The 25,559-nt window shown below is 37.3% G+C and overlaps 2 protein-coding genes across 5 annotated transcripts in view; both read left to right on the top strand.

Annotated features, from left to right (window-relative positions):
* Positions 1–20,941, top strand: part of LOC129375905 (tenascin-X) — a 34,973-nt gene extending 14,032 nt beyond the window's left edge. The window contains exons 6-21 of one of the 3 annotated variants that reach the window (XM_055055273.1): positions 1,250–1,365; positions 7,691–7,844; positions 8,351–8,620; positions 9,177–12,071; positions 13,954–14,076; positions 14,185–14,328; positions 14,688–14,807; positions 15,331–15,480; positions 15,614–15,765; positions 16,005–16,137; positions 16,215–16,366; positions 16,463–16,559; positions 17,160–17,315; positions 17,419–17,582; positions 17,998–18,098; positions 20,852–20,941. In XM_055055273.1, coding sequence (XP_054911248.1) covers positions 1,250–1,365; positions 7,691–7,844; positions 8,351–8,620; positions 9,177–12,071; positions 13,954–14,076; positions 14,185–14,328; positions 14,688–14,807; positions 15,331–15,480; positions 15,614–15,765; positions 16,005–16,137; positions 16,215–16,366; positions 16,463–16,559; positions 17,160–17,315; positions 17,419–17,582; positions 17,998–18,098; positions 20,852–20,912 — 4,988 coding nt within the window. In that variant the 3' untranslated portion in view covers positions 20,913–20,941. Of the gene's footprint in view, positions 1–1,249; positions 1,366–7,690; positions 7,845–8,350; positions 8,621–9,176; positions 12,072–13,953; positions 14,077–14,184; positions 14,329–14,687; positions 14,808–15,330; positions 15,481–15,613; positions 15,766–16,004; positions 16,138–16,214; positions 16,367–16,462; positions 16,560–17,159; positions 17,316–17,418; positions 17,583–17,997; positions 19,871–20,851 lie in introns of those variants that run through there. The other 2 variants (XM_055055276.1, XM_055055274.1) reach the window with 2 other exon arrangements.
* A 147-nt stretch (positions 20,942–21,088) lies between these two features.
* Positions 21,089–25,559, top strand: LOC129375908 (LIM/homeobox protein Awh-like). 2 transcript variants are annotated; one of them, XM_055055277.1, is made up of 7 exons: positions 21,089–21,200; positions 21,456–21,592; positions 22,446–22,648; positions 22,747–22,855; positions 22,933–23,065; positions 24,338–24,576; positions 24,962–25,559. In XM_055055277.1, the coding sequence occupies exons 1-7, from the start codon at positions 21,140–21,142 to the stop codon at positions 25,304–25,306; spliced, it is 1,227 nt and encodes a 408-aa protein (XP_054911252.1). In that variant the 5' UTR covers positions 21,089–21,139; the 3' UTR covers positions 25,307–25,559. The 2 variants fall into 2 exon arrangements, with proteins under 2 accessions (XP_054911252.1, XP_054911253.1); XM_055055278.1 differs by having other exon boundaries at positions 21,111–21,200; positions 21,480–21,592.

Here is a 25,559-nt window from a genome sequence, read left to right as displayed (position 1 = left end):
CAATGTGCAGAGAAACAGATGGTTTAGGATTTAGTTGAAGATTAATGCAAATGCATACATTTACTGACCCATGTTTGGTAAAGATAGGCATCTAAGTCAATTTTTGAGTTTGTTCCAGGATGGTGTGTGGTTTACAGAGGGAATATGTTTCCTGATTCTCCTTTAATGCTGTTTAAAACAATAATCTACTTTTTGCTCAATACAAAATAAGTCTTAAGGAAAAAAAAGGTTACTCTAATGCATAAATTGAATGTTTTTTTGATGATTTAAAATACAATTACAGTTGCAATATCTGATTTTATAACTTTAATAGTTAAATAAGGGAGAATACACACTAAAAAGAAACAGAATCATGGACCCTGAAAAGCTTTCTGTGTTAAAGAAAAGTATAAAGTTATAGGATGGAGAAGAGGAACATTAATTTGTTGGCAGCAGCAATTTAGATGATGCCACCCTCCAGGGAGGCATCACAACTGAAGAGAACCCCAGACCAGATGGAGCTTCTAGTAGATTAAACAAAAATGGAGAGAAAGCAGGAAGTTAAAAGCTGAAATAATAGAAAATAATGCAAGCAGGAGAGATATTGAAACTTTAGTATGTTTCCTTTTTGTTGCAATGTTTGGTTTTTCACCAAACGGTGTAGAAAAGGAAGTCTCCATGTTAAACTGATTGTTCACCAGTTTTTATTTCCAGTTTTGGTTCTCCTTCATGCTTTGTCATTTTGTACCAGGAAAATTAGTAATTTTTTGGCAATGCTATCAACTGGTGCTTGTCATTTCATTTAGTTGGCCACTATTGTGAAGAATAGAGAAGAAGAATGGTAAACAAAAATGCTCACATCCAATGTAATTATAATTGTTTTTGACTAGTTTGCATTACTCCCATAGACGTTGTTCTGATCCCACCTGTGGTAGTCAGTTCTAACTTTATTTAATTTCCTGTCAAAGTAGAAAATGTCGGAAAGACAGATATTGATTGACCAATAGAGGGTATTATGAAAAGAGACTTACTAAGGTCAGTACAAAACTACTACAGTTGATAAAGTACTCAGTGGTGAATTAGCTAAATGACACCGTAAGTAGGACACATTGTGATGAGCAAAGTGGCACAAGAAAACAAAATAATTGATTTCTGAACTAAATCAGTAGGAATACCTAATTTAGTCCTGCTTTTGAATCATTTGTATTTGGAGTTACAGAGGAAAGAATATCCACTGCTCTGAACAAGTTATTGTTGTGTTCTCTTTAAGCCATGGCAGGTGTATCTCAGCTGGGGGTTCGGGACGTCACAGATTCTTCTGCCACTTTGATTTGGACTCAACCCGCTGTTCAGTATGAGACTTATTATATCACGTTTACAAGCCAGGTAAGTTCTCAACCTATTTTTACATTTCTCTCTGTTTATGATCCAAAAGTGTGTTTTGTGCATAATTCTTAAATTTTTATAAGATATTCAGAGAATGACTCCATTAGGTCAGATGAAAATAATTATGGTAAAAGTAGAAAAAAACCTTTGGATTCACAATAAATGTTGCAGAATGTTTTTACTGTGAAGCGTTAGTATAGGGAAAAAGAGAGCCTGGTCTTGCTGCTGCATCAAACTTATGTTGGATTTTTTTTTTTTAGCTAACAACAGAGGAGTAGCTCAGCAGTCAGAACATTGGTTTCCAAATACTATCACCTCATTTATCTTCAGAACACATGTTGCATTTCCTGAGCGATTCCTCTCTAACAGGATTTTAGGACATTTCCCTTCACTCAGAGGAGCTGTCTATGATTCTGCATGCTGAAAGGGTGTCTTTGGTGATAAAGCTGGAAGCTTAAATGGCATTGAACCATCTGCTGCTCTGGCTGTAGCGAGGAAACATAACAGTAAACATAGCAACAGAATCAGAAGGAAGCATCTCAAGCTGTTGCTGAAGTTCACTAAGGAGATGAATCACAGACTGCTCCTCTTTTTTCCCTTTCAAGAGTTATTGTTGTATTGCTCCCATACAACAATATCAAATGCATGTTGTAATTATCAGAACAGTAGCATTTCTACATGCTTTGTTAGCTATAATTGATTAAATCATCATTGGGACAAATGCTGTTTATTGTATATGTGGTAAACAAAATATGTGAATATAACTTGTTTAATTCAAACAAAACAAAACAAAAAAAAACATTATATCTAGGGGTAATTTTGACTTTCAAAATGTAACGACTATTTGGAGTATTTCAGAAATTAGTAGTCCACAGAGATTTTATAGCACAACTATCTCTATTTCAGTTTTAAATAAAAAGGCTGAGTCAGAAAAAAAGTATCCAGGAAGCAGAATTTAGGTGGATGAAAATGATAAATTGATGTCAGAAGAGAAAGGGAATGCTGGATTGCTACTTAAGAGAGGCAAATAACCATCAACTCTGAAATACAAAAGATTGAAACTTGAAGCAGAATGGCAAGAATAGGCTCAACATTTTGCTGAAGAAACATGAAAACAATAAATCACACTGTGTGATGTTTTGCATATAATTACCAAAGCATCATTGTTTTAATATTATAATCTTTCTAGTAGTGTTGGATTATGAGCACTTCTGGGAGGATAATCCATGTAACTTGGCTCAAGTCATGGAAATCCTATTTTTCTGACATAAAAATGAAGATACCGTATTATAACAGTTGCCCAAATCACCACAGTCCAGCAGAACACGTCTGAGATCTGATGAAAGAGGAGATTACCATTATAGATGCAGCTAAAATCTCTCCAATATTTTAGTCTGATGGTGACAGGAAAATTATTTTGGAGATATTTTCTTGCCACAATTTGATATCTGCCATGAATAAAGCAGAGGGAAATGGGAGTTTGTCCATGTACCTGGTTAACAAGTACCTGGTTAAGTGGCTTGTCAGTGCATACATTTGTATCTCTTCTGTGTTTTCAGGCAAAATATATTAGCCCAAGGAGTTGATTTGTTTTGTTTTTTTAATTATTTGTGTTTTCGTTTTTGAGGATCATGATCTCTGCACAACAGACTCAGATTCTGTCTCTTTTCAACTTCACGGTCACCAGCAGTAAACCCAAATGTATGCTTTGAAGTTTTCCTTTCAGCAAGTTCCCAGATTCCTACACATGCTTTTCCCTGAACAGCTGGATTTTTTTTAGCTTCATAATCTGGAGTCCTCAATTCCCAAGGACAATAAGTGTGGCAGTGAAAATTTCTGAAACTGTCAAACAATCTCAATCTCTTTTGTAGAGTTAGGTTGTCCTTTGTACGGCCAATAAACAAGGTAAACATCTTTATAGTATGCCATTTTTTATACAGCAGTTAAAGGCCAGCTCATGTATTAGGTACATTACAATTAGTTGTTGTCCAGCATGGTTTGTTCATAAACATGTGTAATGAATCCATTCCAGAGGACATTCAACAAGAGGAAAATTACAACATGCATTTGATAGTCACTGAAAAGGAAAAGGCAACTGAACAGAGAAAACACTTCTTAGCCTCACTTTTCAAAATTATTTAAATTTAAAACTCACCAAGATGGGAAGATGAAAGGGAAGCCACTCACTGTTTTAGATTACCGCACAAAGTCTGGACATTTTACCACCACACGGCACACGTTATTTCCTTTTGAAAATTTTTTTCCCAGGCAAACCGTGTCATAATGTATTTTTGAAAGGCCAGTGTTCGATCCAGCAGTTTATGGAGGACTTTAAGATTCGAAATAAGTTTGGAAAAAAAATACACCGTAGAATATCTGCATGTTTGGATGGATGACCCAAATACAATCATCTGTTATTAACTTTAAATATAGTTAAGCCTAAAATTATATACCCCTGGTAGATTTTGATTTAACAGACATTTTATTCTATATAAATAACATGTAATATATAAGGACTATCAACTTTAAAAAATATATAATTTTATTCACACATTTATATCACATTTCAGTCAAAATGACTGGAAGTTGGGAATAAAACTTTGCATAGCTATTATACATAAATCTGTCATTTATTTGTCATTTATGTATAATCTATGGTATGAAAATGTGGTCATTATTAGCCAGGTTCTAATATCCTGGGACTAAGTCTAACGGTGTTTAAACTGTTAGTCACTGTCTGCCCTTTTTTGCCTTCATCACCTCTAAGTTGATCCTGAAATTATCATTCAAGACAGGAGGACAAGAACTCTGAACTCAGAGGTTACGTCCAGCACAATTTAATCAAAAACAAGAGTAATGAATGACGTGAACTGCTCCAGAGAAAAAAAAAATAATAATGCAGATGTGAGATGCTTGTTGTTATGGAAATATGTAAACACTGTCAAAAACAAGGTGGCTGCCAGAGAGATGACCTCACAGCCGAGGCACAGCTGTGACACAGGACCGGACCCACGGATAGAAAGAAGTAGAGAGACAACATTCTTCAACCCGTCGGCGTTTACAGATAAACGTCGAGGAAAAATTCAGCTTCAGTCTGGAAGCTCTCTGCAGACTCATACAAACAACAGATTAGCTTTTAGAAACATGAGAAGTTGTGTTTACTGTTTTTCTGTGTCCTGGTTACAGCATTAATCTTCCTTTGTTTTATTTGACCTACCAGACCTTATTGCAAACAGCAACAAGCTGACGTCACAGTATAGTTTTTGTTTTATTTTTAAGGTTTTATTGGCTTTAGAGACTTTTATTTGAGAGTGGTCAGACAGATAATTTTATTTGAGAGTGGTCAGACAGGTCATCAGAAAGGTCATTAGGCCAGAACTCAAACCTGTGGCGGCCATAGCGAGGACTCCGACCTCCACTCATGTTTGATCTTTACCGCTGTGTCACCACAGCACTCCACAGCTTTTTTTTTGTTTTGTTTTGCTTATTCAAAGGTTTTCCTGGGGAGGGGACTATTATAGAAACATTAATGTAGACTTTCTTAGGCTCTGACGGCTTTTGTTTCTCTGAGTAAATAATTTGGTGAACTCAAAAGAGCAATGTACTGTTCTCCATTTTCTGCAAATGCACTGCACATGTTTCACTTGCAGTGGCTGCTTCACACCTGCATATATTTATGTGATAGATTGCACTATGTCCATGAATTTACAAGCCAAGAGCAACTGATGCAAGTAGTTTACACCTAATTTCACACCAACCACAGACACAACAGGTGGAAAAACAGCCAGAGATTAAGAGGTGGCTCTTTTTCCTTTTTGGATTTCATAAACACCTCCTGTTTTTCCGACTGCAGTTACATACTTGCGCTGTGATTTATGTAATTACATGGAATTATAGCTGACCTCTTTCCAAATGCATGCATAACACTACTGAAGACACTAATCAGTTTAAAATCTTCTATGCATCACAAAAATGCTAAAGTCTCACACAGATACAGAGACATTTATCTTTTTCATTTGTCAACATCTGCTCAGTTTTTCACTAAAAACAGACACTTCACTATGTTGGTTACAAAGTAAGGCAGTGTTGTTGCAGTGTCTTGACCTTAAAATTAATCAAACCTTTAATATTCTATCCAATGTAATGAGAGGATTATATTTTATTATCATTTCTGGAATAAATATTGTGAGAAAATCCACTCAAAAGTTAAAGCTGGACTGGAAATCAATATGTTTCATGGTCAAGAAATAAATATTCTTTAAAAGTTTCCAATACGAATGAAGAAAAACATTTCTACACAGACAACAGTGCGGCATTATATTTAGTATATTTAATGTAGTGTTTTATTCACATATTTTTTGAAAATCTAAAAAATTCTTAAACTATCATTGCTTCCTGGAAGATATTTTGAAGTTGTTCCTCGATGTAGTGCTACAGCCGGCCATTAAAAAAGAAGAAATGTCTCATCTTCCATGGCTGATCTCATCTTGATTTTGGGTGTAACCACCACATTCCCCCTTCAAAATCTTCTCCGAGGGAGTTTTTTTAGATAGGCCTTCTGAGCCTTTAATTTGCATCAGCTGGAACTGTTGGCTGTTTTTAAATTTTACTAGTTTTCTCTTTACTGTAACAATGTGTTTTTTGTTGCAAACCCATAGACAGTTCTAGTTCAATAGTAAGGCATTGCAGAATGATTCAGAAACTGCTGCTCGTTTAGGGTGAAATGCATATATTTTGCCATTAATTTGGCATAGACTTAAGGAATGACCAGTGAATAATAACTTCCAATCCTTTCAAGTAATCAAAAAAAAAATCTATGTATATATGTATTCATGTGATGAACAGTAATCAGCTTCCTCAGGGGAACAATGTAATGCCAAATGAAAGGAATCGTTAAAATTTGGTTTTCTGAATAAAATAAAGTTAATTTGAATCAAATTACAGGATAAAGTTTCATGTCGATGAATCACAAAAATCTAAATGTAGTCAAATGGATCTTGCAGTAGAAGCAGGTCATTCAGTTTTATTTAACTGTAGTTAACTCAGTGCCAGTTTCCATTGGTGGTCACCAGTGGAACATTTTATAGGAATGTCTTTTATCTTCAAAGACCCTAAAATGATACAAAAAGTGGAAAAACTGCTTTCAGTGTGAGCAGAAGAACATTTAAGCATCATCAGTAAGTTAATTAAATTAATATATGTATATTTCTACCACTAAGCAAACTATATCTGACAACGTAGCATGAATCGCACTAATGCAAATGGATTCAAACAAAAAAAAGCTTGACTTCAGGCCGTCAGCTTGATTTTCCAGTATTAATATGGAGTTTCTCTGTGGCTGAGCCAACACTTTAACACCACAGGGCTGATTCTGTTTTAATGCATGTCTTGATTTTATTAGAAGCCTCAATTTAAATGATGTCACCCTCATTATTATGGAAATTAATGGAATTGCTTTGACACGAGGACACTGATCTGGGCAACCAGCATAGTGGCCAACCTAACAACCAGATGGTGTCCATTTAGAGTACAGCTCTGTATCCATTCGTTAGAAAGCCATTTGCACTCAGCTGAGCAACTATTTAACACTGCAGCTTCGGATTCATGGAAAGTGTTAAGGTTTTGAGATGCAAGAACAGATGATCATTTTTTCATATCACTGCTTAAAGATTTTTGAAAGAAATGTCTGAAACCGTATAATGACAACTTCAAGTCAAGAGGAAACGTATGAGTCATGGATGTTTTAAGCTCAACATATCAGACATCATGGATAAGCTGCCACTGCTTATGAAGCTTCTAGATATGCTGTTTGCATAATAATAAAACACCATGGTCTCCCGGAGGAGGTTTTCTGCTTAATCTTCATGGATCTCTTATGGATTTCCAGAAAACTCTCATGTTCAGTCATGTTTAATGGGGAGTGATCTGCTGTCCTCATGTGCACAAGAAGACTTTACCCAGACCCTGCAAATACATCCATATTCCGATTTGTTTTAAACATTGTGGTGTCATCTCAATTAGATTAAATTAAATTTATTGTCATTGCAAAGCCCTATCCAACTCGTCATAAGGTTTTCTTTCCAAACAATCAAAACAAAAAAGTGGCTGTAACAAACCCCCCAAAATATGAACATTATTACCTGCATAGCCCTAGATAGCCTTTCAACAAAGTGTGTATTATCTGACTTCTTGATCAGCACCTCATTAATAATAATAACTGCAAAGTACATCAATAATTTAAGGTCATTAAACTTCTAAGAGGTAGATTCAAATTAGGGGATATCTGTGGTTTTTACTTCATTCTCTCTTTGTCTTGATCGTACAGAAAGAAAAGGATCAGCAGATCACTGTACAGGTGGATGGAGGCCTGAACACCTTCACTCAAACGGGCCTGGCAGCTGGACAGGAGTACATAGCCGTCATTGTTGGAGAGATTAATGGCAGAAGGGGAGTTGAGAGCACAGCTGAATTTGTGACCCGTAAGATTCCTGCTGTTTATTTGCAATTTATTAAGGATGTCAACCACTTCATGACCCCCAACTTTAAACTTTTTCTTAGTTCTTTAAAACTATATTTTGGACATGTTTCAAGTTGATGTCAACATTTGTTTTATAGTTCCACTCACTAAAAATACATTTTACTGTAATTTTTGCAAATGCAAAATGTCCTATGTTTTGCAAATGTCCCATCTGCAAAACATGGAGTTTTGAGCATACAAGCTGAGACAGCGACTTCTTACTAACTTACTGGCTCTTGTGATCAGCTGTAATTGCAAAATTTAGAGAAAAGGCTTGAGCAATTCCATCCTGTTTCCCTAACTCTGAAGAGGGAGTGAAGCTGCAGAAGTTTAGAAATGTATTAAAAGGTTAAATTATAAAACTCTAAGTGCATTGTGCTGTACAACATGGCGGTTAGTCATGAAGCAATATTTTGACAAGTTAGAAACTATAACTTGTGTCTTTATCTTTTCCTTCAACATCTTCAGTTATCTCTGGTCCAACGAACCTCCAAGTCGTAAAGACCACCTCTACTTCAGCAGTAGTCCAATGGGAGGAGTCGCAGGCAGACATTGACAGGTACCGTTTGACCATCACACCCAAAGACGGAGCAGGGAGGTCTCAGGAAATGACCATAGAAGCTGGCCAAAACTCTGCCCATATTCAGCAGCTGGAGGCAGGGCGTTTGTACGACATCTTATTGGTGGCGGAGAAGGGAGTGGTCCGTAGCCAGCCAGCAACTACCCAGGTAGTTCCCGGTGAGTAAAGAAACTTACTGGGTTGAAGACTGCAAAAGACATCTGGTCAAAATTTTCTCCTTAGTCAATGTAGTACTTGGATATAACTTCAAATATCCAAGTAAAATATTTGTTTCCCAAGGCAAGTGAAGACAGCTGTGAGAAGTGAACCTATATGTGTTCAAACACCTCATCATTCCAAGCATAACAGCATATAAAACACATTACAGGAAAGTCTGTAAAAGTTAATAGAGCAATGCTTTAACCTCTCAATCTGTTCCTGAGCTCAGTGTGGATATTTTCTTCTCTCCAGAGGAACAAATGCCAAGTCTGTCCAGGGAAAACATTGTTTATGTGTTAATTTTCTCTTTGCAGGTTCTTCATCAACATGCCCTCATTTCTTGTTTGTGTAAAGCTGGCAAACATCTTGCATATTTCTTAAATATGTCTTTAAAATTTTATAATTTCTACTAAAACATGCTTTTCTTCCTTTATTAGATATGACATCTTCTGGATTACTGCAACATATGATGACCTTAACACTTAATACAAATGATCACTGCTCTCACATCTTTAGGCACCACTTTCCCAAGGGCTACCATTGAGGACTTGACCATGCAGGTTACTCAAGCACCAGGACAAGACCTTGGCAGCAAAAGCAGAGACTCCTCATCTTTTGTGAGTGCCAGAACTAGACCTCTGGTGAGCAAAGTGGTAGCAAGAAATGACACCAGACCCAAAACCAGAAGACCTATGGTGACAAGGCCTGGGCTGCTCCGTCCCAATGCAACCAGAGTTTTGCCTGGAGGAAGACGTTTTTTACCTGATTCTAAACTCAAAAACCCAGTGGTGTTGAAAAAAGGTGAATCAAAAGAAATTGATGAAACTAAAGCAGATGTTCAGATCATCCGGGAGTCTGTGGCAGACCAGAGTGAAGAGACATTACGTTCTGAGAGGAGTGGTACCCAAACTCCAGCTGTAATTCCTGGGAATGACTTTGAACCTTCATCGCCCCCGTCTGAACCAAATAGGGAAAGTAGCTCAAAGGAACTGCTCTACATTGGCTCAAAAGAACAACCAGATGCTGACCTGGCTATGGCTGAAAATGATACTAATTCATTGTCTTCCAAGCCAACTGGGAACATCCGAAGCCAGGAGAAGAAATGTCTGAATAAAATTAAGGTAACTCACTTCAGATTGCCTTTAAAGAACAGAGGCAATGGTTGTGAAGAGGATGGGACAGTTTTGAGAGAAAATATTTTAAGTTCTAGTAAAGAGGAAATGCCTTCTAATCAAGAGAAAGGCCTTAATTTGCCACAAGACCCCTTACACAAACTAATAACTGAAACTTTTGATGACCTTAATATCACAACAATTTCAGTTCACCTGGCAAGACCTCTAAACCTTTCAGCTGATGCAGAAATGGTAAGGAAACAGATTTTAAAGGGGTTTCCTTCACTCTTAACAACTTCATCATTAACTGCAAAATCATCCTACTTATCACCTACCAAGACATCATCACCTGATGCAAAACCACTTTCCTCACCAACAGATTTAACGTCATCATCACACCAGTCATTACTGTCACCTTCCTCAAAAAAATCATCTGTGTCACTCCCCTCACCATCACCCCTCTCAACCACTATGGATGCTTTAGGTTTAAATGGAAGCAATAAATTGGATTCTACTTCCGACTCAACATCTACTGAGGATAGTGAACTAACAAGTTCAGAAGAAAGTGAAAGTTTCCCTTTCCACCACGGCGATCCAAAACAAGGGTCTGTACGACGACTTTACCCCAACTTTGACTTGCTTCGAAACAAAAGCCATCAAAACATGAAAGTTCCCATCCATTCTCCTCATTTGAGGCACACATTAATAAAAGAAACAAACAATATATCATCTTCACCATCTTTGTCTGCTTCAAGAAAAACTCCCTCATTGGAAAGAAATCGTCCTGTGAAAGACGGAAACAGAGAGCGAGATGAAATATCCAGAAATGTAACCTCTGGGGTGGGAGAAAGCCAAAAAAGGATGCTGACAGAACGTAGACATTTCCCTGTCCGTCGCCTCCCTCTGAAGGGTGTATTCCCACGTCGGATGCTTTCAAATCTTCAGAACAGAACCCGATCAATGCCAAAGATTTCGACTCAACTCTCCCAATCTATAAATCCTGACGCAGATACCTTGAAACAACAGATGTTTCCCACTGAATTGTTAAAAAATTCCACATCTCATTCTAGAGAATCTGTACCATCTGATCCTTTGCCTATAACTGAAGGAAAAGAAGGAGTTGGGATAAGTTTCCCCAAAACCAGCATCTCAAAAGAGTTCCCTCACACCCCAAGGGAAAGGGTTGCACCTTCCTCCCTTCAACCAAATTTTCGTTACCCACACCAACGTGGCGAATCTGTGCAAAATAAAACATTCATGAACTTTGGACGTCGCCAAAATCCTATCCGAGGCCCAATACGCAGACCTTTCTTCGGGAAAAAGCAAAATGGAGGCGCTCTTATTTCTGGAGTCAAAACTAATGAACAGGGAAAAGACAGTACCAGTGAGAATCCTGAATCACAATCAGAAAACCTAAATACACAGAGGCTTACCCATGGCCTCCAAAGTAATCAACCACGTGAACAAGTAAATGGCATATTTAGACAAAATGTCCTTATGCATGAACAGAAAACTAGTGCTGAAAAACAAACAGAGGAGTCACATAATGGAGATGATGTCCTGATCAAACTGGAAGCACCTATAGATCCTGACATCAAAGAGAGACATGATACTGACAGGGACACTGGTTCCACAAATCAAAGTAGTATATATGTCAAACCTGATTTTAAGCCCTCAAGAGTAGTTACACCCCCAAAGAGACAACCCACATCCAAAACTGTCACAGGTGAGCATCATGGTTCCCAAGGTATTGATGGAATACAAAAGAAAGAGTTTCAAAAAACAAATCCCAATGTAAACACTGTTTTTGACACTGAAACTGAAGGGACAAAAGGTCTCGCTTCTGAGGTTTCTTCTTCTGGGTACGAAAGAGAACCCCTGAACTTTGTGGATGTGACAAACCAGACTTCTGATGGCTTCACAGTCATGTGGGATTCGCCTGAAGGGAAGTACAAAAACTTTGTTATAAGTAGAACAGAGGTTGATAACGATGAAAGCCAAAAACAGAAGGAAAATAAACAAGAAGAAGATAAAGATCGAGACACCAAAGAATTCTCATCAGAAAATGGAGGTGACGAGGACAATAACAAAATACCTAAAGATCTTCAAGTCCCAATAACCCAAAAAGGTGCAATGGACAGACCAATAGAGAGGGAGAAAACCTTCAGTCAAGTGCTGCCTGGTTCTGCTAGCTCCCACCAGTTTGAACATCTACCTCCTCAGACGGAGTACACCATAACCTTGCTTGGAAAAGGCCCCGGCATTCTGTCCAGACTGCACAAGCTTGTCATCAGTACAGGTACTACCAATGGTGACAGGTAGAAGAACCACATCACTGTTATTATTGTCAAGTCTTGATCCAAAGAGTCACTCTTGTTCTTACAATCTACAACCTTCCATGAATTTCAACCTATTAAATGTTATTTGTGTCATGTCTTCACAGTGTATCACGTCAATTGTCACTTTGCTTGACCACCACTGGATATATCTGCTTGCGATCAAATGCTCCCTACATTTCTGTTTCATAAGTGTGTTGTACTCTTGTAAACTGTGTCTGGTTCGCCGTCCTGTGTCCGTCATGTGAACACATGTTCACTCTTATATAACCAGTTTTTTTTGTTCCTATTATGTTTGAACACACTGGTGTTAAATAGTCTGTTTAATGATTTGCGTAAATGTTGCTGTTGTACTCTAATTTTCCAGCTTCCATGAATATGAGAGATATGCATATTCATGAATGACTACACCATAATCGCCACCAATCTTACAATAAAATCTGAGTTATTTGATGTCAACCTTCAGAAGTTATTGCTATAAATTGTCATTTAACACTCCAGAAATTGCAAGATTGACTTTTTTTTTCTGAAACTACAAATTGTCAAATATTCACTTTGAGTATCAGTATTAAATATTGATTATCTTTGAAACTATTGATAACATATAGATCAAATATGTTTTTTTAACTGACACCACATATCTTGCAGCAAACATTTTATTTTGCTTTGAAAACAAAATATATCTATTTTGATCAAGTTTTCATAATAGTTTAATAAAAGTGCAAATCTAAACTTTCCAAGGATCTAGTACTAAGTTTTGAGGAACACCTGTATGGATTCTGTATTTCTGCCTAGATATCCAAGTCTTGGTAGTTTCTGTCCTGACTGACTCATTTTTTAACATGACTGATTTTATGCAATCATCAGCTGAGTAGACATCAAAAACAGTCACCCCATATCTCCATTTATTCACTGCTGCTCTGGCCTTCTCTCATTTAGGGTAAACTAACAGGCAGCTTCACTGACACCCCTTCATCTCTCACCCAAACCAGGGTAAGACCACAGCTGGTCATTGTACATTTGGTCTATATCTTTAACATTTATATTTAAATGTAAGACAACCAGAGTTAAGTTACTCTGAGGTTAAATTATTTTGGGTGTCAAAAGGTAAAAACTGTTTGGGTTCAGGTTATGTTTGTCATAAATTCATGATTTTACTTGGTAGAATAGTGCTTTATAATATTTTAAATATGGCCTCAGTAAGTTTAAAAAAAAAATCCAGTTCTGCTAAATAAAATAGAAATATGCAATGGCCCAAAATTACCTTTAACACTTTTTACACCATCCTTCATTTCAAGCTTGTTATTGTATTCATCTAATATGTAAATATATGTTTTTGTTCCCTTTTTAATAACATAAAAATAATTTCTTCTTCCCTGTGTGTCTTTATCATTCATTCCTGCAGTGCTTCTGTTTTCAGGAATTGACTGACCTGCTAATTAATTACTGTGTTTGTAAAGACTCATAAAGTTGTCATTCTCTCATTTTCTGCTGCCCAGGAGCCATGATCTGCCTGAATTTGTTACTGTCTGTCTCTGTATAAAATGTATACTGTATATATGTTTGCGCTGTACATATATACACTCAAACTTACTGGAGTACCAAAAGAAAATGTGTGAATGGATAAATATGATTGAGACAAGAGTTTTGGTCTTTTGCGCATAATCCATTTATTCATTTTTACCTTTTTCTTTAAATTTTCTTTTTCTTTACATTCCTTTATTGATGTCTTTAAATGATCTTATATGTGTTTCTCAATTTGTCTTACTGCGTCATATATTCTACTGTTTGTCCCAACTTTCTTGCTTTAATGTACCTTTACTCTTGGCGGGTTTTGTCCTCCAGGACCAGAGCCTCCATCCAACATAATGTTCAGCAAGGTGACTGAAAACTCAGTGACAGTGTCATGGACAAAACCAAAAAGTTCTGTTGATGGTTTCAAAGTCACCTACACCCACGCAGATGAGGGTAAGACAAAAATGACTTAAAACAATTTTGAATGAGTTTTCCTCATTTCTTACCTGAAAAAAAAACAAAAACAAAACTAATTGCTAATCCTTATTTTGTCTCTCGTAGGAGAGCCTGTGTCAGTGACGGTTGGCTCCCAGGACTCCACCCTCAATCTAGCTCAACTGTCTCCAGGATCCTCTTATGAAGTCACCGTCATCTCCACCCTCGGACTGGATGAGAGCGATCCAATTAAAGATACTGTCATGACACGTGAGTCCTGAGAGTTTTACAAAAAGATGATGGTAATAATTCATTTCAAATATATAAGAACATTGAAATGATAATCTGTGGAACATGGTGATTTCATTAATGCCGTCCCATCATGTATTCCAGTTTAACATTTTTGACAATAAATGGACCGTGTGAAATTGTCTGCACAAGTCTGTACTCTCATGAGTGTCATTCTGGATCTATTTCAATCGTCTTCTCGGCTAGTTAAATGCTTTCTAACAGCTTGTGGGATTGATTAAATCCAGACTCTGTTCTCAATGTGGAATTTTGTATAGTTAGGAAATACTGCATTTTCTTGTTTATAATTCTGTCATTATCTCCACTTTTGTCACTCTTAGTGCCTGACCCACCCACTGACCTACAAGCTGTCAATGTGACTGACTCCACAGCATTATTGTTGTGGCGTCCAGTTCTTGGCTCTGTTGATAAGTACACCATTGTGTATGGCTCAGGTACAGGTAAGTCCTGATGGTGTCAGGCTGAAACATTTTCATGTTTTCTTCCTTATTTGGCAACTGCAACTAGAGTTTCAAATTCTCTTGCATTCATTTTTTGTTTTAAAAGCTTTGATCATAATTTCATCTGCTTTTCAAATCATGATTTTATGCTTTTGACCTCATTACAAAGTCATGAGTTGAAAGTTGTTGGTCATATGTTCTGGAAAGCTGAGTTCAAATTCATTAGTCACACCCGAGCCTGATTAGTAACTTAAACATTAAAAGCACTTAAAAGCAGGCTTAAAGATCTAAAAAACAACTGCAGTTCATCAGAGAATGGGAATGCAGATTTCATGTTGACATCCATCGGTGACACAAACATTTTGTTTTGGTGAGATAGGCATGGTTGCAAATGGCTTTCTTTACCAAAAGGGCTTTAATGAGAAACATGATGTATTTATTCATTGTTTTTTAAAAATATTTATAGGTTGTACGGGCCCAAAATGCATGCTTTAAACTGACATGGTTGTGCTTTTTTCCCCAGGATCGGAAGTGACTGTTACAATTTCAGGAAATGCAGCTGAGCAGCAGCTGAGCAGTCTTGAAGGATCCACCACCTACACCGTCACTGTAAGAAGTCAGCTGGGAAACCTGGAGAGTTCACCAGCTACAACCAGCTTTACCACCAATAGCGGTCAGCAACCAGTCACACCATGCAGACACATGCACAAAACATGTTTCCGAGCCAGAGCTTGTATGCTATTTTCTTAATTATAAAATACTTCATTTAGAAGTCAATAATCAATCATGAAATGAAACTTATTCAGGCTCTGCAGGCTCAGGGCGAGATCAAAATGAACCTCAAGATCTAAAGGCCAAAAATGTGACCCCTCGGAGTGCTGTTGTGTCATGGATACCTTTGTCAAAGCCTGTGGATAAATACATACTGGTTTATAGGATCGAAGGCGAAAGCCCACAGGTAGGAAAACTGTCAGTATGCAAGTGCCTTTTTGTGTTTTATATTTTAGTTTCTGTAAACTGAGATTTACTGCATTGTTATATGGCACTCCCTTCTATGACAGTTTTGTATAAAATGTCAAACTTTGCCAGGAGTTTGAGTTTGTAGCTTTAAAAATATGACCTTTTCCCAGTTTTCTGCTTTATAACGGGCATGTTCATCCTTTTGCTGATAACTCTTGACGTTTTGCATTCTGACAGGAAGTTATTGTAAGTTCAGACCTAACACAGTACAAGCTGACCAGACTGCATCCAGGGTCTCTGTACATTGTGGAACTACGCTCTATAAGGGGAGGACAACTGGCAGCCAGCAGCAACACTGAATTCACTACTGGTACCTCTGGTTATTTTCAGAGTCCTGTTTATTAACTGATGAAAAGTTTGTCTCATCAAAAACATCTTTCTCTTAAGGCACACTGAAGTTCCCATTCCCAACTGACTGCTCTCAGGAACTGTTGAACGGTGTTGTCTCTTCAAATGTGGTGGAGATCTTCCCTGAGGGGAAATCTGGCAAGTCGATGCACGTTTCCTGTGACATGGAGACGGACGGTGGCGGTTGGACGGTAGAGTCAGAGCTGTAAACTTCAGGAATCAGGAAGATGTCCTCACATTCTGTTATATTTAGTTTCCCCTTCTTTATGTTTCCGATCCATGTCCAGGTCTTCCAGAGGAGGAAGGACGGCTCGGTGGAGTTCTACAATGGTTGGAAGGATTACGTTTCTGGCTTTGGAAACCTGAGTGGAGAGTTCTGGCTTGGTGAGAGAAACTCTTCACAGTGATGAAATGTTTAGTCAGAATGTGTTGCAGCTTACAGACTATCCTAAAAAGTGTCTAGTTTTTCTTGAACTCAAGCTGAAGACATAATTTTTTAAATATTTGTGGTAGGACACAATCAAAAATCTATTAAGTAGGAGCTTTGATTAATCACATTTTTATCAAGTACTGATACTTGATGCAAAAAACAACTTTTTTCAATTCCAATTTTGCTAGTTACTGAATCAATTAAAGGACTTATAATTTGTATCATGATGGTGAGTAGTGATATCTGCCTATGACTTTATTGCTGTGATTCAACCATAAATATTCAGCTGCAGTTAGATTTAAACATCTTTAATATTTTAGTCTTCATGCTCTTCAAATTTATGTATTGATATTCAAGGGAAAAAGTTTGATGTCTCCATATTTTACCTGGTTTCTCTTAATTACATCTATATTCAGAAATGTTCAACTATTCTCTGTGTCACTCTTTACAGGCACTGCATTGTGATATAAATATAATTTTTATTTTCGACAAATTAAATGCATTTTTTTAAAAAATCTTGAATGTTTCAAGCAAGCCTAATTTTATTCTTTTAGGCCTTGAAAAAATTCACAACTTGACTAAGATGACGAAGATGAATCTACGGGTCGACCTACGAGATGGAAGTGAGCAGGTGTTCGCCAAGTACTCGACATTTCAGGTGTCCAACAGGAACTACAAACTGAGTGTGAGTGGATACAGCGGCACTGCAGGTGAGATGGAAATTCAAAAGCTTTCCTGGTCAGACTGGCTCCCAAAACCTGACTGTTTGATCTGCATGAAAGGAAACCTATTCAATTTGTTCCCTGGTTTCAGGTGACTCCCTTAGTTACCACAACAACTGCGTTTTCTCCACCAAAGACCGGGATCCGGCACCGTGGATCACCCGCTGTGCCATTTCTTATCAAGGCGGCTGGTGGTACAAAAACTGCCATCAAGCAAATCTGAATGGTCGTTATGGAATTGACTACAAACATCAGGTAGCAACATCAGACAAATTGTACAGTAAGCAGAATATTGCAAACTTTGTAAGCGGGACTGCAATATTTATAGGATGTCGCATCAAATGTGAAGTCACAGGTTCAAATCAAAACCAGATTTTCTGTTAATTCAACTACATATATGAACAAATGTACGATACTACATGCTAAAAGAGAGCACTGGATGTGAGATGAGCATACTATACTTTTGCATCTGTCACATTGTAGATACTTATTTGCACAGCTATAGCGATAGACAAGATATTCCTTTTTTTTTTTTACATATAAGATAAATAATTTTTTGAACAACTTTGCATGCAATATGAAATGTAAACAGTTATATAGGGAAGGTATGATCCATACGATATTTAGAATTGCAAGGTGGCATGTGATTATTTCTCCGTTTGTGTCCCAGGGTGTCATCTGGAAGTCATGGAAAGGAGAACACCATTCCATCCAGTTTACGGAAATGAAGATGAGACCAGCATCCTTCAGACCTCCAGCCAGCAGAACAAAGTGAGAAACAGGATGGTGAACTGATAAAGAAATGGTGTCATCATATGTACACACATATTTTACCAAATGCCTTGCTCTCTTTTGGAAATAGAGATGTTTTTCATGTGTACAAAGCAAGTTATCAGTGTGTAACTGTATATTGTGAAGTTTTTATCTTTTTCAGAAACAGTTGATTAAAATGATTAGCTGGTATCTTATTAAGCAGCCATTTGTGACCTCAAAATGCTAAAAGTTTTAGAAATGCAAAACCCAAATTTTGTGTTTTTTATTGGTACGATCTAAAGCTAACCCAGGTAAAATATTTCCAAACCCTTAAAAATACAAATGTCTTGGCTGTGAAGTTTTTAAACTTTTCATCTTAATCAAAAAAGAAAAAACAAAAAGAAACAGAACATCAAATGAATTTCACTACATAAAAGGATGTAAAAAATATTTTAATTGATGATAGAAACTGATATTAGAAAAGGTGCTTATATGCTTAAAAATATAAAGATGCTTCTCATTAAATCCTTATAGTCACACAAAAAAACCAGATGAATCTGACTTTCTGAAGTTTAAGTACTTCATCATCTATACAAACAATGCAGTATGCAGTATCTCTCAGCAATTTTTAAAATAGAATGCTCTCTTCATTGTCAAAATAAAGAAATTTCTTGAGCGGCATTAAAAACTTTTTCACAATTCAATTTAAAAAAGAAAAACACTCCCAAGTTAAGTGGATTCTACTTCAATATCACAAGATTGTTATTGGTCAAAATGTTTTTGAAAAGGGTTTCTCATGCATAACTTGGCAGATCCTTTACGATTTTGAGCTTTTTGTACTTTTCCCAGTGTATATAATAGAGCTAATTGAGTATTATAAGCTTTATTTAAAAAAAAGTAATTATGTCATGGACTGGAAGTGTATCAAAGAGGCTGCACAGAAATTCTGATAAATTTGTAAAACTGATGCAGCAAAAAGTGAGTAAAACAAATGGAAAGGTCACAGGGAACTCCAACAAAAAAAATCCACTTAGACCAAACTGAATAGTTTGCATGCTGCTGCAGGATTGAAGACCTTAAAGTAAAATAGGAATGTAACACATTACTAATAAACTAAGCTGGAATCAGGAGCATTACTGAACTCATTAGGATGATTGATGTAGAACTATGAAGTGGAAAGCTGGTAATGAGAGGAAGTATTGTGTGGTATTTCAAATGGTTGCAGTTCTGTGTTGACAGTTCTGTTCATATACTGTTCTGTTTCCAGCATTTCAAGCTAGTTTATGTTCTTTGGCTCCCTCTCTTTCTTCTGTAAATAAACTTACTGGTTGCTCAGAGTTCAGTATGACTGTGCATGCTGGGATTTTTTTTTTTTTTTTTTGCTTTGAACATTTAGAATGTGCTTCTTATGGTATTGAAAATACAAATGTATGCATCTTTTATTGTTGAATGCCAATCTCAAATTCTTTTTTCCTTTTATAAATTGGATAACAAGCCAGAAACAAGATCTGATTGTACCTCTTTGATTCCCTCTGTGACTCTGATCATCCCTGCTTTAAAGCTCAGCAGTGCCCCCTACTGTTCAGTTTTCCACCTCAGCTTGGCTTTTCGGTGTTTACAGATAAGAGAAAACACCTGCTGTGGTACAGCTGCCATGACAGGTGCATCACTGTCCTCACTGTGTTTGTCTTTTCTGTTTTACTTTGTCTTTTTGTAAACAGTGTTTTATGTTTTGTCTACCTGTGGTGCCTTGTAAGAAAATACAACAATAAAATGATTTGAGTTTAAAACTTGTGACATTTGGACCTAAAATATGTTAAGTTTTTTTTTATATAAATATTTATTTATTGGTTGGTGTTTTGCACAAAATACTGAAAGTGCTTTCACATATTGTGCCACTTGAATTAGATGAGCCTAAAACGTAACTTTCATATAACAAACACTTCGGGTGAGTCCAACACAAAATGAAGAATTAATATGTCGTACCTGTTGGGTATGTTGGAAGATCTCTGATGTTGTTGATCGGCTTCTGAAAATGTTGTTGCAGAGTATTGTATCATGAACCAGAACTTTTAGGTTAAAATCTGTCCCAAGACATCCCACAGAACAGAACAGCAGAATCCTGGAACGTGGACAAACGGAGAAATTGGGGAAAAAAAGAGAAAACTGCAATAACCTCATTTTATAGATATTTACACCCATAAACTAATGGATCGCCAGCAATTTCAGGATCTCACCTTTGAGTCAATCAGTGTCTTAGCTTTCACCTTGATAATATTTGTCCACTATACATCAGAAAAATTCTCTAACCCTATCGGTCTGTGAGTAAATCTCTTGTCCACATCCCTTTTTGGGAGATGCTGCAGGTTTTCTGTTAGATTTCGTTCTGCATTCAGCCTGGGACATTCCTTATCTTTCATGAAGTCAGTCTATTGGTGACTTGCCAGTCATGCAAGAAAGAATTTGGATGCACAAAAGACGTGTTGTTTTTCTTTTTGCTGTATTCTTGGGGAAGTCACACATGTGCATTGTATTATTTTTTTTATTGGTCATCCTCTCACTTTTGACACAATGAGTTGGATGTCAAAGACTAATGCAAAAGTCTCTTAATCTTTCAGCACATTTCCCAGATGTCCTCTTAAACACCTTTTTGTTTTTTTAATTGGCCCCCTGTGTAAAGCCCTCTACCCCACCCTTTGACCTGCTCACCAGGCAACCAATCACAGTGCTTCCTTGTTGCTCTCTGAGCCAGCTGGGCTTCTTGTTTACAGGTGCTTGTCACCTGGGACTGCCGACAGATCGGATGCTGGGAAAGTGGTTGGACAATGCTAAGGTGAAGAGGCAGACCTGAGGTGAGGTGGGTTCATCCCAAAACCACAAAACAAGAGGCTACAAGGACACCTGCAACAGGGGAAGCACTGTGGTTTGCAGTAGAAAGGAAAGACATGAGTTTTATTTTTATTTTTATAAAGCAGGGATGTTTTCAAGATAAAAGGGGAAGTTTGGAACTGGAAAGCTGGATCTAATACTTTTTGTTTCTCCTTGGAGAAACGTTTTTCATGATTAGTACTGAGGGCACACACAGTGGGAACCAAATAATAATCAAATCAATAGACAAAGGTAAGTTCTCTGCTGTATCTATATATAAGTTCCTCAAGTATTGTTTCAGTTTATTGATAACATGCTGTTTAGTTCACATAAAAACAATTGCTTCACCTAAAAACAATCAGCTGCCTTTCTCTTTGCTCATAGAATAGATTTTTGAAAAATAACATTGTAAACATTTAAAACAGCCGAAAATTTCTGTGTGCTGATCAATAGAAACATAGATCTGTGTTTACAGAGAAGACTGCTAATTACCCCCTGCTTTCTCAGAATTCTTAATCATGATGTCTCCAGACGACCAAGCCCTCGAGGACCTTTTGTATGGCAGCGACCTCGCTGACAAGCCGGAGGTGGTACAGCTGGCCGGTGGCCCAACAGCAGCGGGGGCGGAAACTGCTTCAGAAAATGTAATTATTATACCCTAAATCATTGAATCACTGAAGCTTTAACAGACTTCAGATGGTTGACAGCAGAAGAACCTTAAGGTTAATTTCTGCACAGCTTGGCAGATCAGTAACATTAATTCATCCTGCTTGTATTTTATGCTTTAAATATTTTTTACGTCTTCTGGGTACAATAGGCAATATTGTGTCTTAACATATTTTAGAAAAGAAGCATGTTTTTCTTGACCTTCTGAAAGGCAACATGAGCTTCATGCTAACAAGCAGAGATCACAAGATCAATGTCATTCTTTAAATTACTAATTTATACTTTAAATATTTGTGTCTACAACATAAAATTTTAACTTTAGCAAACACCTGCAAGTCATCCTGAAAGCTAATCAAAGCTAAATGCTTACTTGTTTAGTTTAACTTTGGTACTTCCTTTGCAAACGTTATTCAAATTTTGTTATTCACAAAAAATAAAATAAGAATGAAAAAAAAATCTTAATTTTAATCTCGGGAGAAATTGTTTTCTGAAAAAAGTCTAATTTTTTTGCAGTAATCCTCTTTAAAAAAAATTGTATTTAGCAAGCAGTAGGTATCTAACATATAATTAGACAGATGCTAAAAAAACAAAACAAAGCAATGTCTGAAGCAGTATTAATTTGAAAAAAGAAATTTGTAACTTTGTTTAAACATATGCATAGCATTCTCTATGACAAATTAAATTATATTTTACAATTTGACACTATTTTTAAGGAATTTATTTTTTCTGCTGACATCTAAATCTTTGAGATCAGAACCCCTCTGTGCCATAAACCTAATGTTTAGTTCCCTTCTTTATTTTTAATTTTTGATCATACCAAACATTTTTCAGGTTCCATCAAGTGTGTCCATTCCAGAGCCAATCATATGTGCCGGATGTGGCGAGCAGGTATGTGATCGCTTCTTCCTATTGGCTGCGGAGAGGGTATGGCACAGCATCTGCCTCCGTTGCAGCCAGTGCCACTGTGAGCTACAAACTCACCCTTCCCTCTTCTGGAGAGATGGAAACATTTACTGCCAGCAGGACTACAGCAGGTATAAGTGATTCTGCATGCTGAACCACTTCACTTCCTAACATCATTGAGTTGACATGTGACTTCAGGTTCTGACATCTGGTTTTCTTCTCTCATCAGAACTTTTGGAGGCGGCCAATGTGCTCGCTGCCTCCAGCCAATCCCACCCACTGATTTGGTCATGAGGTCTGGTGAGATGACCTTTCATCCCCACTGTTTTTCCTGCCAGGTTAGTTAACCGACTCTCTCCTAGTTTAATAACAAATTAACAAATGAATGCATGCTTTTTAAAATTGTATTTTGCAGGAATGTGATGTAAAATTATTGCCAGGGAACCTCTACTGCATGCAGGGCCCAAACCTGTATTGTGAGTCACATTATAATGGTGATGGAGGCAATCTGCCACTGCAAGACCCATCACAATCACATCTAAAAGAAGGTCAGTGTGTTTGTGAGTATTTTCAAAAATGACTTGGGATGATGAATGTTAAAACCGCTTTGAAATGTTTTGTTGACATTTAGGTACAGTGTTATAGTTGTACATTAGCTAGTTCCACTCTTATTTGCCTCTGGAGGGCAAATAAAATTGATCTAGTTTTCTTCTGACTAGAGCCCAAGGCAGCAAACATTACTAAGCTTTTATGCTTCAAGCTGAAAGGAGGAGTGTCATGTGAACAACTCGCAATAATTTATGAGGTCTCATGTCTAATTTTAGAAATTTCTCCAGTAGGGGGCAGTAAACAAAGCAACATGATGTTGAGAGTGATTTTTTTGTTGTTTGGTTATGGTTAAAACTTTAAAAATTAAAACACAAACAATGATAAATCTCAACACTAATTTATAATACATGCATATTTTCCAGGATTAACAATTATTGCACTATTAGCCTATCATGAGGTACACATTGGTGTGGTACTGGTGAGGTCACTAATCAACTATTCATCTTTAGGAAACCATTACTTAAGAAAAATACCTAAAATAATTCTTCTTTTGAGGCTTTGCAACATAAGTCAGTCCAGTGGGATCATGTGGCTAAAATATGTCTGGATAATAGACTCAAAGGGGCATGACATGAAACTCAGTCCAAATGCCATGAGCACATGCACAAAATATATTTTCATAATTTCCCCTATTTCCAACATCTGACTGAGCTCTGAGTTACTGCTTAATCTCTGGCTTTACAAATGCAAAAGTTGTTGAGCTTTATCCTCAACATAAAATGGCCTGTAAATTATATGATTGTCTCAATCTGGCACATTAACAGCAATCTAAACCTGTCACATAATGTAATACCGTCCCTAAAAAAACAAGTAAATAAAATATATAAATACAATTTTCCAAAAAATATATATTTTAGAAATTAGACATCTGGTGGTTATACTTGGAAATTGAATTTGCTTTACAAGTAATATGTTTGATTTTTATCATATAACTGCATACAGTATTTCAGGTGTAACAACTTTAACTCTCCTTTCCATGTCAACATATCTTGGCCGATTGTGAAGCGAGAAGAACAAAATCAGATTTAACTGGATTTAGTGGTTTATAAAATGAGTGATTTCTCTGGGTTGAGTGGAGCTTTTATCTGATTTGAGCTGAACCTGAAAATATCAAGTCAAAAACATGGCTTTCAGCTTTTTCAGCTCATTGATTTTAAGGATGTTTAAGATATCTAGCTAACATCATCACCATGATCATTGTCTGATGTCAGAGACGAGTCAAAGCCAGGTGTCCGGTGAAGGGGAAGAGTCTGTCAGCAGTCCAGAGCCACGAGTGGACGACAGAGAGGTGGGTGGGCGGACGCACAGACGGACCAAGCGAATCAGGACATGTTTCCGCAGCGAGCAGCTCAGAGCACTTGAGTCATACTTTGCCCAGAAGCACAACCCTGACGGCAAAGACTGGACTTGCCTCGCTCATAAGACTGGTCTGCCTAAGAGAGTCCTGCAGGTATGCATCACTCAGTCCTCCACCTAATATTACATGAAAATAATGCATTTCCCATAATGCCTGGTGCAGTAAAGGTCACAGACATTTAATAATAATTTGAAGCAAATTTTTTGAAAGTACGAGAAAAGTATGGTTAAATCTGGAGTTTGTGTTTGTGGCAGGTGATAAGACAAGTTTTTAAAGAGGTCAATGGCTCCATAAAAGTTTGAATGATCTTCCAAAACTGAATGAAAGAAGAAAGGTCTTCTTTTAGCGTGATTCAAAATTCACATTCAATAAATGTTTGGATCTCCCAATGATCCGTTTCTTGACCTGTTTCGCAGCTGTTTTCAGTCTCTGTTATCGTACTCCATACGCTTTCCTTCCTTCCATAATATTCCCTCAGGTGTGGTTTCAGAACGCTCGGGCCAAGCTGAGACGTTCCCTCAACTCTGAAGACTCCCAGGCCAACTCCCCTTCCGCTCCCCCTGGAGCTGTTGCCCTGGCTACCACCCCCTCATCACTTTCCTGCTCTTCACTAGACCAATCGCAGACTTTCCCCGCCAGCACCATCGACCAGCTGCAGCTGTCCTTGCTCACTGGTTCAGCCGTTGAATCCTCTGTAAGCTCAAACCTCAATCAGTCATGCCAGATGTTGCAAAGCCCCAACATTTTTCTGGACTACGATCCCCAGAGTGCATTTGGCTGCATCCCTTCTCTCGAGCCCCTTCGGGAGTTTGAGGTGGAATAAGGAAGAGAAGAGAGAGAAATTGATGCTGAGACTTTTGGACCAAATTACAGTTAACTGATGATTCTCCAGTGACAGTTTTTTTCCCCCAGTTCTAAATGACAGCTAGAGAAATAACTTCAGCCTCAACTTAATGTGGACAAAGTGGAGTTGATATTTAATAAGTGGTTCAGCTCAAAAACGGTTTTGATTGCTTTGCGATTGCTAGATATTAGTATAGTTCAGTTAACTGTGTGAATAAACTGCTGTTTCATTA

The sequence above is a fragment of the Poeciliopsis prolifica genome, unplaced genomic scaffold (assembly GCF_027474105.1).
Source record: "Poeciliopsis prolifica strain line A6 unplaced genomic scaffold, Auburn_PproV2 SCAFFOLD041, whole genome shotgun sequence".
Classification (NCBI taxonomy): domain Eukaryota; kingdom Metazoa; phylum Chordata; class Actinopteri; order Cyprinodontiformes; family Poeciliidae; genus Poeciliopsis; species Poeciliopsis prolifica.
This window is presented reverse-complemented; position numbering and strand designations above follow the sequence as displayed.

What these genes read in the sequence shown, in the direction of transcription:
- LOC129375908 (XM_055055277.1), top strand. Translation starts at nt 21,140, where the DNA reads ATGATTAGTACTGAGGGCACACACAGTGGGAACCAAATAATAATCAAA. An exon ending in AATCAAATCAATAGACAAAG is followed by an intron (nt 21,201 to 21,455) that starts GTAAGTTCTCTG and finishes CTGCTTTCTCAG; the next exon opens with AATTCTTAATCATGATGTCT. An exon ending in CCCACTGTTTTTCCTGCCAG is followed by an intron (nt 22,856 to 22,932) that starts GTTAGTTAACCG and finishes TGTATTTTGCAG; the next exon opens with GAATGTGATGTAAAATTATT.